Below are 13,637 nucleotides of genomic sequence, written 5' to 3'. Positions count from 1 at the left end.
GCAATACTTACGTGCGCCTGAAAGCTGCACGGATATCAAATTCCCCTACAGATCGGGCTTCTGCAAATTAAATTAAGAAAGCAGGACTCTGTATTTTCATTTGTACATAAACAAAAGGTACATTTTACAGTGAGTTTAATACAGGGATAAAGCTGAGGTTTTCAGTTTAATATTTAATTGTTTTTATATTTAAATGATTCCTGTTTCTCTTACCGTTGTAAAAATTTATGATTCTGTAGCATAATATTGCACATATTTGTGGATGAATGTAGTACTCTGTACAATCCAGGTGAAAGCAACATCCAGAAGTGACCAGTAACTTTCTGTCAGTGCTTTGGATAGTAAAGAAAAAACGCACCATGTACAATGAGATCAAAGTTACAGCTGTCAAATTTGTCCCTGGAGGACACCTCGCACCGGTACCCTCCAGCGTAGTTGGCCTTGGCTGCGATGATGTGCATCTCAAAGGTGTACACCTACAAAATACCGGCAGAGATCACGGTACCATCCAGGGACAGTGGTGTACAGCCACCCAAGAGACAACAATATCAGAGGATTTTATGGAGGTGGTTACGTAGATACAAGAGACCTGCAATCCTTATGACGACGTTGTTTCAGAAAATTGAATTAACCATTCATTTTGTCATCTCTGAACATACACATCTTATACTACACAGGAACACCTTCTTTATTGAAGACTTTTTTAGTAATTTTTAAAATAAGCAGAAAAGGTGGTTCGTTTGGTACTGCATGTTAGTAACAGTGAAATGTGAATATTAATGCACCTTAATTAATATATGTTCAATGTTTGTTTATACATTACATTATTTAGCTGCTTAACAGGCACCATTATCTAGAACAACTGACATGTTTCCAGATTAATGGAAAACTGCAATGTGTCACCTGGGTACCAAATCAGTAACTTCTGGGTTACACAATCAACTTCTTGCCACTACAACACACTGCTGCCTTTGATGTTGTTTCCTTTCTAGCTAAGATTTTCTTAGCTGCCCTCTTTTCTGAAACTGTGGAATGTATCTCTATGTACAGCATCTTATATCCCTGGTCACCAAAGTGACCTTATGGAACACATCTACTTCATTTACCGAGATCCACCTGTATGTATAGCCAAATAAATAACTGAATTCACTTTTAGGTGTTTACAGATGCTATATGTGTATCAAGCCAAGGAACACATCTGGAACTTGGTTGGATGCAATACAATATTATTAGCAAACATATACACTCACGTACATGTAAATTCAAAGTGTTAAACATCACTTTCATCACTTTGTAAATTTAACTGAATCTCTTCTGTTTCAGTACCATTAGCTTTTTTCAAAAAAGCTGGGAGTACCTTCCCTGCAGTCACCCTGCAACAAGACTGGGCACCACTGCCTTAAATACACACAGTCATGTCCCCTAACATTCTAAATCTGTGCAGAAAAATGACAGCTGTGACCCAGCACTGACCTTGGTGTTGCGGTCATACAGCTCCTTCAGCTGGAGGTGCTTCCCCGCCTTGCTGGCCAGATCCATCCACTTGCCCTTGAACCACTTGACAGTAGGTTTCTTCAGCAGGCTGGCTGCACACACCTTGGCAACAAATGTAATGTTTTCACCTGGGGATGAATCACAGCAATATCGCTCTTACTTTCCTTGAAGTTTATGTTTCTCTAGGAAATATTTTTGGTTGATGTATTTCACTGCTGTTTTTGGCAACATTTCTTTAGGAGAAAAAAATTGTGAATACTGAAATTGAGCCATTTATTTTGAGACATGATAACAGAAACAAACGTTCTTTGCATCTACCAAAACAGTCCAAATTGTTCTTGGACAAATACCTTACGAGAGTGTGAGTGCAGAGTATTATAGTGATTCTCAACAGTGAAAACTCACTAGAGCACTACATGTGCACATACGTATAGACAACAACTTCAGAACGGATATCAATGTGAAAGAATGACAGGCACATTAAAATGGTGCAATTATTATTCAAGGACAAACACAGGAGCACAGACTTTGAATAGAGCTGCTGTCCCACCACTAATGCATACATGTGATTAGCAAATTTCCTTGTTCTATTTGTTCTACACCAACAGACACTTTCATGATATTTTGGTCTAAAAACAGAATTCCTGAAGAAGAATTTGCAGTATTAAGACCAGATAGTGCAGAAATGGCATTTTGTAATGACTGTCCAGTGTGAAATGAGTTTATATGTGTGCGAGTACTTCTCTAAATACAGTTGCACAGGTTATTCATTAAAGCAAACGTTTTCCAGGGTTTAATGAACTCATGTCAGAATGCTTAAGAATCATAAAAAATTATGCTGTATGTAATATATCTTACAATCACATTGAGCTAATCATTTAGTGTGAACGTTATGCCTACGTTATGATGTAAATACCCATGACACATTTTCTTTACCCTTATTTGTCATCTCTACCACTGTGCCACTGGACCTGGGTATTTTTAGTAAAGTGCCTTTTGCAAAAATTTCTTTCCCCACAGTTGTTATGTGGGGCAACAGTAAGAACAGTATCACATTTCAGATGTGCCCCAGGACTCATACAATGTTACTGAACTTTTTTTTTAATTTTAAACAAGCTTGCTGGTCTCACATAAAAGGGCCTTTCGTTTGTATTTCTCCGGGTTTAGACATGAAAACATGCAGGTTTTCTCCAGGTTTTCTCCAAGTTCTCTAGGTTTACATTAACCATTTATTTCAGCATGTAAGATGCTTTCTGTAAAGCACTAAGCAATTACATGTAACTTTTATTTGTGTCTGACTTTTATCAAAGGGCCAAGTATTCATTCCCCAGTGGAGTTCATCTACAAGCCTGACATTAGGCAAATACGTGGTTTGGGCATTTTGCAGCAAAGGGCTGTTCACTGTTATGTGTTTCAGCATGCTGCTGTTTTCTTTCTGCACATTTCGAATGTTTAGCATTGGTGGGATTCTCATTGTTGGGGGACTGGAGAGGATCACAAGTCTGGATTTGGCAGGAGCACTTACCTACAGTGACCTCTCCACTCTGGGGCTTTTCCATGAAGAGTCCAGTGAGGTCCTGCCGTGTGTCAGGCAGCTGGCTCTCTGCCAAATCTGGGCATGGGGGGTGAAAAATGAGAAAATAGTGGAGACCACCACTTTGAACAGACCTGTGATATTCTAGAAAAATGGTTGAACGGGGAGGCCATTGATATTAACACCATTTTCTAGTTAGCCTTTGAAGTTCAAAATAGTTTCTCCAAAGATTGCATCCATAAATATCCTCGTGAGACATTGCATTCAGAGTGTCCCTCAGCTAGCTCTCGCTACTTTTTGATTTACTTGAGGGAAGCAATGCTGGAGAAGTAAACTACGCAGGGATCCTTTCCAAACCATTGTTAAATGAAATAGTGACCTTCTGGGCAGAGTACATTAAAGAGCTTTGTTTTGTGTACTCACGCTCGGGATGGGCCTGCTCCTGAGTTGGAGCTGAAGCTGGGGGAGCAGCTGGATCCGCAGCTGGTGCTGGGGGTGGAGCTGGCTCATCAGCAGGTGCTGGAGCTGCAGGTGGATTTTCAGATGGAGCTGGAGTAGGATCTTCAGCAGGAGCTGGAGCTGGACTATCAGCTGGGGCCGGGGCTGGACTTTCAGCTGAAGCTGAAGCTGGATCTTCTGAGGGCACTGAAGCTGGGGCCGGTTCTTCAGCAGCGCTTGCACCATCCTCAACTTTTTCTGACAAACAGTACAGACAGACAGAGAGTCTGACTTTCACATAGGACTTATTTTACTAACTTCATATTAGTAAATATTTGAGATTCCTGACTTATCCATAGTCACACTTTCACACTCAGTGTTATTTTAACAGCACTGGACAGTTACGTAGGAGGAGGTAGGAAGGGATTACAATGTTAGTTCATTTGTGACACTACATTTCTAAGTGGCATGAGGGTGTTAAATACACAAATGTAGGAAAAGACACAAATGGGTACCTGCATATCTCTCATAATGACAGAATGACTGAAATTTCAGTAAGAGCATGCCATGAAGTTGACTGCCTTGGCTTGGTTCTTTTCCGTGGCAACTTCCCAATGGGTGATCAAATAGACCAGGCAGCAGGCTAACTTATATTTTACAGGTAAACATGAGAAACATAGAACATTTTAACAAAACAACACATGCTCACCACTGCTTAATTGGGACTAAGAGAAGGAGGATTATTAAAGAACTTCAGACTAGGGAGTTTTTGATTGGACATTAAAATGTGTGATGATTGCATAGCTGGAATTTTGTGCAGACTGAAAATAAGATGACCATATGTAAGGTTGGATCTATTGAGTTAAAGAAAAGTTGATTTCCAGTCTTGTGACTGAAAGAATCAGAAATTTCAGAATGACTGTCTTCTGGTATGGAATGCTCCTGAAATTAAGCTTCAGATCATTGTTTAACTGTTGTTATTTTGAGGGGGAAACAGTGTGTAGCAGAGGTTGGCTACTACTTTTCCACCATAGTGTAATCATTTTGGTTGACACTGAGTTACAGTATCCACAAAGCAGAAATTAAATTTAGTCTGTACAGTCTTTGTCTGTGCTTGGACTGTAACTTCTTGAAGCAATTTCACAATGACATGTCAAAGTTTATTTCATTTTCTAACTGACTGATAGGTTGATTTTTCAGAGAAAAGGATGAGGAAATAGGTGAGATGGTACCTCCTCCTTCTTAAAAAAGCTTTACAAAGTCTGTGCCCAAGGGAAGGTTATACATTTGTTAAACATTTTTTTAGTTATTTATTTTATTTTGCATAATAATCCGAAATAATAAAAATAATAATAATAATAATAATAATAATAATAATAATAATTGCAGATTATTATTGTTGATATTAGGGTTGTGTAAATGGTTCTGTCCACTTTTGTAGTGGGCCTACAAAAAATTGGTTGAGAGTTCCAAGAGCAGCTAATGCTCATCACTAGACCACTACTAATGGGGGCCTGCCTTTGCTCCTCAGATATCCTGTTGGACTTTCTTCACAGTCTAGTGGCCTACCAGAGGTGAACCTCTAAGGCTGTACACATAATCACTCACACAATCACTTTTTCTCCAGTGTTACATATTTCTAAATTTGAAAGTGCTTAAGTTCACACATTTACTGGTTACTCTACTTATACTGGTTCTCTGACTTGAAAAATGTCAGCTGTTTGAATTTCACACATGAGAATTCAATATTACTAGTGTAAAGCAATCATATAATATTTTGGATTAGTTTCTATACCTAACATTTACTGCTCTGAAAACCTTATAGGCACAGAAGCTATAAATCAGACCTGTTGGGTGAAAAGTAGACCTGTAGCAAACCCTACATACAATGAAACCGTTTTGAATTGACAACTTTTTTGAAAATTATTTTAACATTTTGTGGAAGTACCAGTATAATGAAAGGATTAAACCACTTCCACCAGCACATTCTATATGTAATTCTGGAGGTGGTAGTACTGTAACTAGAAACAGATAACTACCTTTGGCTTGTGCTTACACTGGGAGAACACAGGAATTGATGTTGTTCATATTCTTTATACACACATGCAGTGGCGTCAGTTTGTTTTGAAAAGTGCTGGGGACAACAACGGGTTCAACGTGTTCAACTAAAGACTTTCAAAAAGTGGTGGGGACGAAATGGGCCACGACAAAAAGTGGTGGGGGTATGTCCCCAGTGTCTCCAGCACACATGTTATTGACAACTCTGGTGTACTTCCACCCGCCCCCACTTTGCAATCCATTTGCTCAACTAACCATATTTATGGGCAAATCATTTATCACTTTATAATGCATGCTACAATACTAAAGAAATTACTTTGCTGTATTAAAGGTCATGTTACAGAGTGTTTCTGGAATACAGCTTGAGGACATCATCCTTAGATTATATTCACCAATAGTGATTATATATCCAGAGTGTGCCACAGAATTGCACTCTTTAAACAGTATAAAAACTAGCATGAATAGCTATGAATTGCAATGTGCACATTTAATGACCATATGTGCACAGCTGGATACAAGGCAGTTAATGCTGAAAAATGCTCACTGGCCAATACACCCACCTGCTTGTTCCTTCACTTTGAGCTCAAATTTGACCTTTGAACTGCCAGCAATCACAGCGTAGATCACGTCGTCCTCTTTGGTGACATTTTTGATGGTGAGGGAGTGCTTATTTCCCTCGGCAGAGATGACATATTTATCGCTAGCTGTGATGTCTGCAGAGCCCCGTTGCCATTTCACCTTGGCATCTGGCTTCTCCGTCTCAGCCTTGAACACTGCAGTCCCTCCGGCTACGACCACTGTAGTCTTAGGTTTCTTTTTGAAGGCAGAGGCTGGGGAAGCAGGTAAGCCACTTAACCACAGCTCATTCAAACATACTATATTCTGCGGGTCTGTTTGCGTAGTTAGTTTTCTATTAATACAGCAAATAAAGCATGGATCTGTTTCCTTTTTTAATGATTAAGCCTCACATATGTGCAGTAAATAGCCCCTGTATTGAAGTTACTGTATATTAATTTCATTTACTGAAAGTTTAAAAATGAATCAAAGACACACTCTCCTTAAAAAGTCCAAATATAAATAAAATATGAAAAAATGTAAAAGTACTTCAAAATTAATAAGGCATTTAGCATTTTTTTCCATTATAATGCATGCTAATACATGCATTATAATGCTCTTTCCTAAGGAAAGGGGCATACACATATATTATCTCTCAGAAATGAGCAGAAACAGGACCCCAAAAGAAAACATCACAATAAAGTAATTTTGCATCAATATGATGCATGAAATAAGTGACTATATTGTATGTCCATGGTCCTGAATTCAACAGCCCGCTATTGTCTGATTATAAAAGGAGTGTAGGTGGGACCAGTGCTCAGTGGGAAAAGGCTGGACATTGCTACAACCCTAAGGATCCACCAGGATTCAGTTTTGAATTTCCCTTGCTTTTTATGGAGAGATTAGGTGGGCTGAAACCTAACCATACATGCCTGTGGGTTTACATGTTGCAGTTTTAGTTGACTGCCACTGTGAACTGCGTCATTGGAATAAATGAATGGAATAAATACCTAAAAATAGCCCAGTCTTTCTCTGGCACGTGATGTGTAGGAGTCCATTATAGAGCATATAAGAGAATCTGATCACAGCTTGGACATACATATAATCTTCCTATACAGGACATTGGCACAATTTCTTACTGGATTTTTGATGGTTACAATTACAGTAGTGCGGTTTTGCAGTGTTAGGCTTCTTTTGGTGGTAACACGTTTAGTTTTTGGCTGAGTCCTAAAAATATGGATTAGGTGTGCTCTAAATAATTAGTAAGCTTCTTTGTTGGTTTAAGATTGCAAGATTGCAGTAGTAGCCTTTTCTTGTACAGAAAATTTAGTCGCAGCAACTATCACACTTGAATATATGTCATTTCAAACATGGTGTGCTAGAAAATTCTTGGGGCATTATAGAAGCATTAAGATGTAATAAAGGCAGTTATCAGGTGTATGAGCTCTCAGTTTTGAACTTTGAGCTTTTTTGATCAGCTTCATCCTTACATCGTATCGTAAGCACGGATTAGCTCAGAGGTGCACCCCACTACAACTCGTTAGTTACTACACCTACTGCTACCTTTAAGGCTCTTATACAGCACATTTCAACCAATGTAGTCAACTCAGACATTGTTGGGTGTGTTTTATGAGGATGTATTTTTATAGGGGGTGGGGAAAGGTGGAACATGCGACTCTCAATGTTGAGAAAGTGTTAAATTGCCCATGAAGTTTATGAAATCACCCATGAATAATTTGGACCTTTTACCATCACGTTGCTACTGTTAGCGAGAGAATTCTCACTTTGCTGGGGATAGATGCTGAGTTACTGTATGCCTGGTATAGTAATCATACATTATCTGGTGTTGAGGTGTCAAATCTAGTAGACCTAAGGTATGCGTATATTATTTTCCATTTTGGTTATGCTCTTTTTTGTATTTGAATAGAATCTCATCAGTCAAGTAAAACCTCAGTAGTTATCTGAGTAGTATCCTCCATATTAAAAGCAAAACTTCAAACCTTCCTATGTTTGGTTTTCAATGTATATAGCATGAAGTGACTTAGATGTTTGTACAATAAATTAGTCTCTCTCTAGATAGTCCAGAATCTTGAAGGAAGGGAATGTTTCACGTTAGCTTGGTTTAAGGGATTTGATGCCTGAGCTTGCAATGCTATGCAGAGGAAGAAACGTGATTTTTATGATGTCTATTTAAAGATTATGGATGCTTTGGTAATTTGAAATCTTAATCCTCATTTTTCATTCATAACTATAATAGAATTTATAGTTATGAGGAAGGAATACAAAATATATTTTAATTCAAATGGCATAACACTGTTTAAGAATAAAAATAGTGTCATAATAAAAATAGTGAAAACTATGTTAGCATCAATAGCTCCATGTGAAAAATTAGGCCTTATATAAAATTGCTTGCCTGTCAAGATTCCCATACATTCAAATATATCACCCAAATAGATCCGATCATATTAAAATCCTTGAAATAAAATTTGTTAAACTTAATGCTTTGAACATAAGCTTTAGAAACGTTTTTATATACAAGCTACGTGGGTGAGACGATATATGAATGACCTCCACGTAGATACCCCTCAAAGCAAAATGTTACTATGTGCCTTCTGAATGAGGTTAAATATAGAATACATACATACCCTTCAATAAACACCTATGCTGTACAGATTTAATACAGCAGGGACTGCAGCACAGGTAATGGTAAAGGATTAGCTGATCTCTATTTCTGTTTGAATGACACATATCAAAAGTGGGGTTCACTTCTGCAGGCTTTCCAAAAGTACACTGTAACCCCTGCAAGCATATCTTGCCATATATATCTCCCCCATTCCATTCTAGTAGTAAATGGACTTTTTATTCAGCTCTACAAATAGCTTTATTATATTAGCACTTTTATTCTTGAATGAAATATTGTTTTATATGATTAGTGGGAAAAGTCTGCTGAAATGGGAGTTTGTTGCATCAAGCCAACTGGAAATTACACTCCATTACATGATTAATACAGTTATTGATCAGCTCCTTTTTCCAGTCACATATGATTATATTTTGTCTGTTGAAGTGAAATTATCATGATCATCACTTAAAAATCATAAAGAAAAAGGGAAATAACTTCACATTGCCAAACACTCAATAAACCCCCACCGTAAGTTTTAGATCTATCCTATAAAGAAACAGGTTTTTAGTAAAACCTTGTTTTGTCTTTGTTTTCTTTCTTTTCATTGTTCTTTCATTGTTCATAGTTTCCATGGATTTTAAATCCTTTAAATTCTGTTTAAATTCTAAGTCTTTTCCTCAATAATATTTGTCCAGGGAATATATAGGCATTGAATGCAACAGAAAACACATTAGGAAAGAAAAACATCACTCCATAAAGAAAGCATCAGTTAAAGGAGGACACAACAGGAGCTTACAGGTACTCATGAATATGTTTGAGATGGAGATCATGGTTGATATGAAATTCAGAGATCCTCATGACATGTTGAAAGTTTTCATGTTAATCAGCAAAATGTTTTCTTCACAAGCAAAAGTTTGTTTTCCAGCACAGTGATTCTACTATATTTTGATTAAAAACTTTAGTCCTGTTAATGCAGATGACAACTTATCATGAAATACATTTACCTCAACAACAAAGACATTACTGGTTAGCTAACAAGCGTGCCACCACACTTTTTGAAATTTGTGATACACAGCCCAACTAATCTCAACTCAAAAGATGTGGTTCATTTTCTGTACATATGAGCTGAGAGTGATCGCACAGAAGACTTTCTGAACAACGAGTTTTTCGTATTCTTGTCCAATAGACTAAGATAATATTTCCTCTTGGTTTATTTGGCTTGGGATTTTTCAGTTAAGTTTCCAATGATGCTAATTCTGTATTATAGCATAAAGAAAAGGATTTGGTTTGGAAAGTTGGTCTCCCTGTGGAGAAGTGACATTGCAGTATCACAGTCTCCTGTAGTGCCAGTGTGACAGTATGCCATTGTTGCAGTCAAGCTAGATCAGGAGGAGACTGATATGGGAAAATAGTGTTGGAAAGCCTTTGCATTTGCAAAGAACGGAATGATAATTTCTCAGCTTTCATTTGTCAGCTCAGGATTTAAACAGGTTTAGTTCACTGTACACCTGATATTGTGCCGAATGCAGTGCCCACCACATGCATCCCTCCAGTCTAGTTTATTAATGCATTCTTAAACTCGGCAAGTAATAGTTGAAACATATTTCCTCTACGACATCTCTGTTGAGAAAGGCCTCTGAGTGAAAATTCCTCTGTCTAAAACAAGCAAAAAGAAAGATGTGCTTTACATGCCAGGATACTGCAGCTAATGCTCAAGCGTTTAGGCAGATCACAGATGGCAATGCTGCAAGTGCCATGAATGGTACTGGGCTTAACACGCCTATGTAAACGCTAGGCTGACAAACTTCATTGTGTAACCTGAACTGTGGTTTAGTCTTTAGACACAAACGGACTTCACTTTCTTTTTGAAAGAAAATGTGGATAACATGGGTTCAGTAGTGCATAAAAATGTGTATTTGTATTGGTGTAGAACAAGGTTATTCAGTCTCTTCTCATTTATAGTCATTTTAAATGCCATAATATGGCATGAGAAAGATACTTCTTTTTTGTCGTATACGGTTTCTTTCATGAGGTATCTGTCTCTTATGTGTCAAATCATTTACTCATTTTGTTTTCTTACCATAAATGGAAAATTGGGGAACTCTGAACTGAAACCTAGCCTTATACCAAGCATTCAGATGATCAACCAGGAACCTACAAAATTTACAGTTACAGTATGTGCTAACTGAATTCATAATTACATTTATCTGAATTCATATTTATAGCTAAATGAGATTATAGCTATCTCATTTGATATCAGCCTACTGTAGATATTTAGCTACTTAACATGTTTGTTTTACTTTGCAGCCAAACCACTGGTATCTCCTTAAAATTCCTCCCTCTGTTTTTGGCTGATGACTTCACATCAGTCAGCCACAAGAAACACAGTGGTCTCATCAAGCAGTCTGCATTGATGGGATAACGTGTTGCTTACTAATAACAGATCTATGAATCACGTTGCTGTACATGTTTTGACTTCATGGCTTGTCACTAATGTTTTCAAGCATAACTGTTGGAATTTAAGGAAATTAATGTAATCTGGGGTTGGTCTTTTCTGTCACTGTGGGTACTAGCCACATATACAGATGTGTTATAGCATCATATAGCATGTATGATGATTTGATTGGCAGTTACTCCTGTGGAACACATACTGGCTGTGTAGAGCAGGTATATATATGTGGGCAAGTATATATGTTACTGTTGTACAGAATTGAATTTTTAAAAGGTTGTGAAGCATAGCTTCCACTTGTGTGTAAAAACTGAGAATACAAGTCAACAAATCGGTCTACAGTAGGTATGTGCTTCATGCTTGCCCATTTGCAGGACTACATCACTGATGGACAGAAAGTGGCAGTTTGGAACAGTGCTAAACACTTACAAGATTTGTCGGAATTAATGGATTCATTGAGCACTTTGATGGGAGGGTTGAAACCGCATACTTATGAAAAGGAGGGTTTTTTTTTTTTTTAAACAAAATTGGTCATAGCAGTCATAGCAGATCTGGATGGAATGGTGATACAACCCACTACAATGCAAAACACTTGGCATAGCTGTCCAGTCTCGCGTTTGCATGCATCATCTGTGTGGCCCTGCTTCTTGTTGAAAAGCTGTGTTAGTGTGCTTGGACACACTACTAGTGCTCGGAGGACCATGTGCTCTGTTCTATATTTCCACCTTTTCAGCACATCCCATTAAAGAATGTGAAGCTGGAATGAAATGTGAATCTTCTAAAAGATGGATGTTGCGTCTCTGTTGCGTCTCATTGGTCCAATTTCCATGGCAAGGGTAAAGCGTGGAAAGTGTTATGACGCTTAAGTAGCATTTTTTCCAACAATTCCTAAATTCCAAAAAAAAAAAAAAAACTTAAAATAATAAAAAGCTTTTTTGTTTTGCTTTTGTTTTATTTAGCTCTAAGCAAACAAAAACCTTACTTTGAACACTCAGGAAAGACTGCACCTAGAATGTGCAACAGTTAACAGCAAAGAATCCTCTGTCTTCTCCATGGGTTCAAGCCACTGCCTGATGTCTGAAAACAAAAAAAAAGCTCCAGCGGATAGATCTATTTCTTTTTGGTTATTCTCCTGTTGAATGATGGAATTACGCAGTCAATTTTACCTAAGACTTCCACTCTTGAATGGGTGGAGCTATGGAACCAAGGCATACCAGGACAGTGTACCAGTCATCCAGAGGTCAAAAGGGTATGAGACAGGTCTAAACACTTGAGGTTCAGCTAGACAGAAGAACAGCTCCACTCATTACTGTAGTTGTACACATCCATTTTCTCTCAATTCAAACAATATAATATGAAATTATAACATGCGGCTATGAGCTATGAGCTATGTCTTTGTACTCACATACATTTAAGGAATTTTTAAAACAATTATTTAGATATTTCTGTTAAAGAGAGAAAAATCCATCACAGCAATCCATCACAGCAATCAATAAAACATTTGCTGTAGTGTATTGCTATAAATAGATGATTAGATGAATGAAGGAAAATTACTTTTCTATGCAAACATATGTAATGTCTTTGAGACATCCTATGTGTTAAAATTCAGAATACCATAAACTCCAATTCTGAATGGCATCTCATATATTCACTACAGTAATGAAACAAACGGATTATGAAATCACGTGTTACTGTACTCTCTTCCTCTGGGAATTAACAGAATTTTGATGATACTTATGTTTAATGGATAACCTCTTACTATAAACCGGGACATTGAAAACATAGAGCACATCATTCTCCCTCCTTCACAGCCAAAACCCAGACAAAAAAGTGGGAAAGAATGGCTTATAATTCTCACAGCTCACAAAGCAAGCATTTCAAAACCACAAAAACAATGTAAAAGGGGGGAAAAAAGTCAAGGTGGTAAGTTTCAGAGGTCCTGCCACTTCTTACCATAGTCAACACACCCTCATAAACTAAAGGTGACCCGCTGAAATTTGCTTACCTGGTTTTTTGACTGGCTCTGGCATCTTGAGTGAGTGTCCTCTTTGTCTGAAAAGACAGACTTTACAACTCCCCAGTCTGTGCTGTTAATAAACCTTCCGACCCCACTTCCAGAGTGAGGCTGGAATATCCCCCCACCCCTTCTGTTTTCAACAATGAGATAGTGAACATCCAGCCCAGCTCCCTCCACAGTACCATATTTCAACAATCCCCCCTTCCCAAGCACTTCACCCGCATGACAGAACCCAGGATGGGGGGGAGTTAAATTTAGAAAATGACTCCGACAAAGTCTCTCACTCTCTCCAGATTCACCCCCCCCCCCCATAACAAAAAAAAAGGGAGAGAGAACAGGACCATTTCCCAGCGCTCGTCAAATACTCCTTTTATCAGTTGTGCACTAAGACAAAATGCCCCCTCTTCTTGAGTACTTCCAAGAATGCTTTCCTGGTGTCAGGGAAAGGGAGGGTCATCTACGTTTATGTGAT

General features: G+C 38.0%; 1 protein-coding gene across 4 annotated transcripts in view; it reads right to left on the bottom strand.

Annotated features, from left to right (window-relative positions):
- Positions 1 to 13,271, bottom strand: part of mybpc3 (myosin binding protein C3) — a 54,994-nt gene extending 41,723 nt beyond the window's left edge. For all 4 annotated transcript variants that reach the window (XM_036543142.1, XM_036543141.1, XM_036543139.1 and 1 more), the window contains exons 1-7: positions 13,154 to 13,271; positions 6,085 to 6,354; positions 3,452 to 3,724; positions 3,020 to 3,106; positions 1,474 to 1,622; positions 359 to 476; positions 12 to 60 (exon numbers count right to left, since the gene is read on the bottom strand). In XM_036543142.1, the coding sequence (XP_036399035.1) occupies positions 12 to 60; positions 359 to 476; positions 1,474 to 1,622; positions 3,020 to 3,106; positions 3,452 to 3,724; positions 6,085 to 6,354; positions 13,154 to 13,178 (971 nt within the window). In that variant the 5' untranslated portion in view covers positions 13,179 to 13,271. The remainder of the gene's footprint in view (positions 1 to 11; positions 61 to 358; positions 477 to 1,473; positions 1,623 to 3,019; positions 3,107 to 3,451; positions 3,725 to 6,084; positions 6,355 to 13,153) is intronic.
- Positions 13,272 to 13,637: the final 366 nt, after the last annotated feature.

This window comes from Megalops cyprinoides, chromosome 13, assembly GCF_013368585.1.
Source record: "Megalops cyprinoides isolate fMegCyp1 chromosome 13, fMegCyp1.pri, whole genome shotgun sequence".
Taxonomy (NCBI): Eukaryota; Metazoa; Chordata; class Actinopteri; order Elopiformes; family Megalopidae; genus Megalops; species Megalops cyprinoides.
This window is presented reverse-complemented; position numbering and strand designations above follow the sequence as displayed.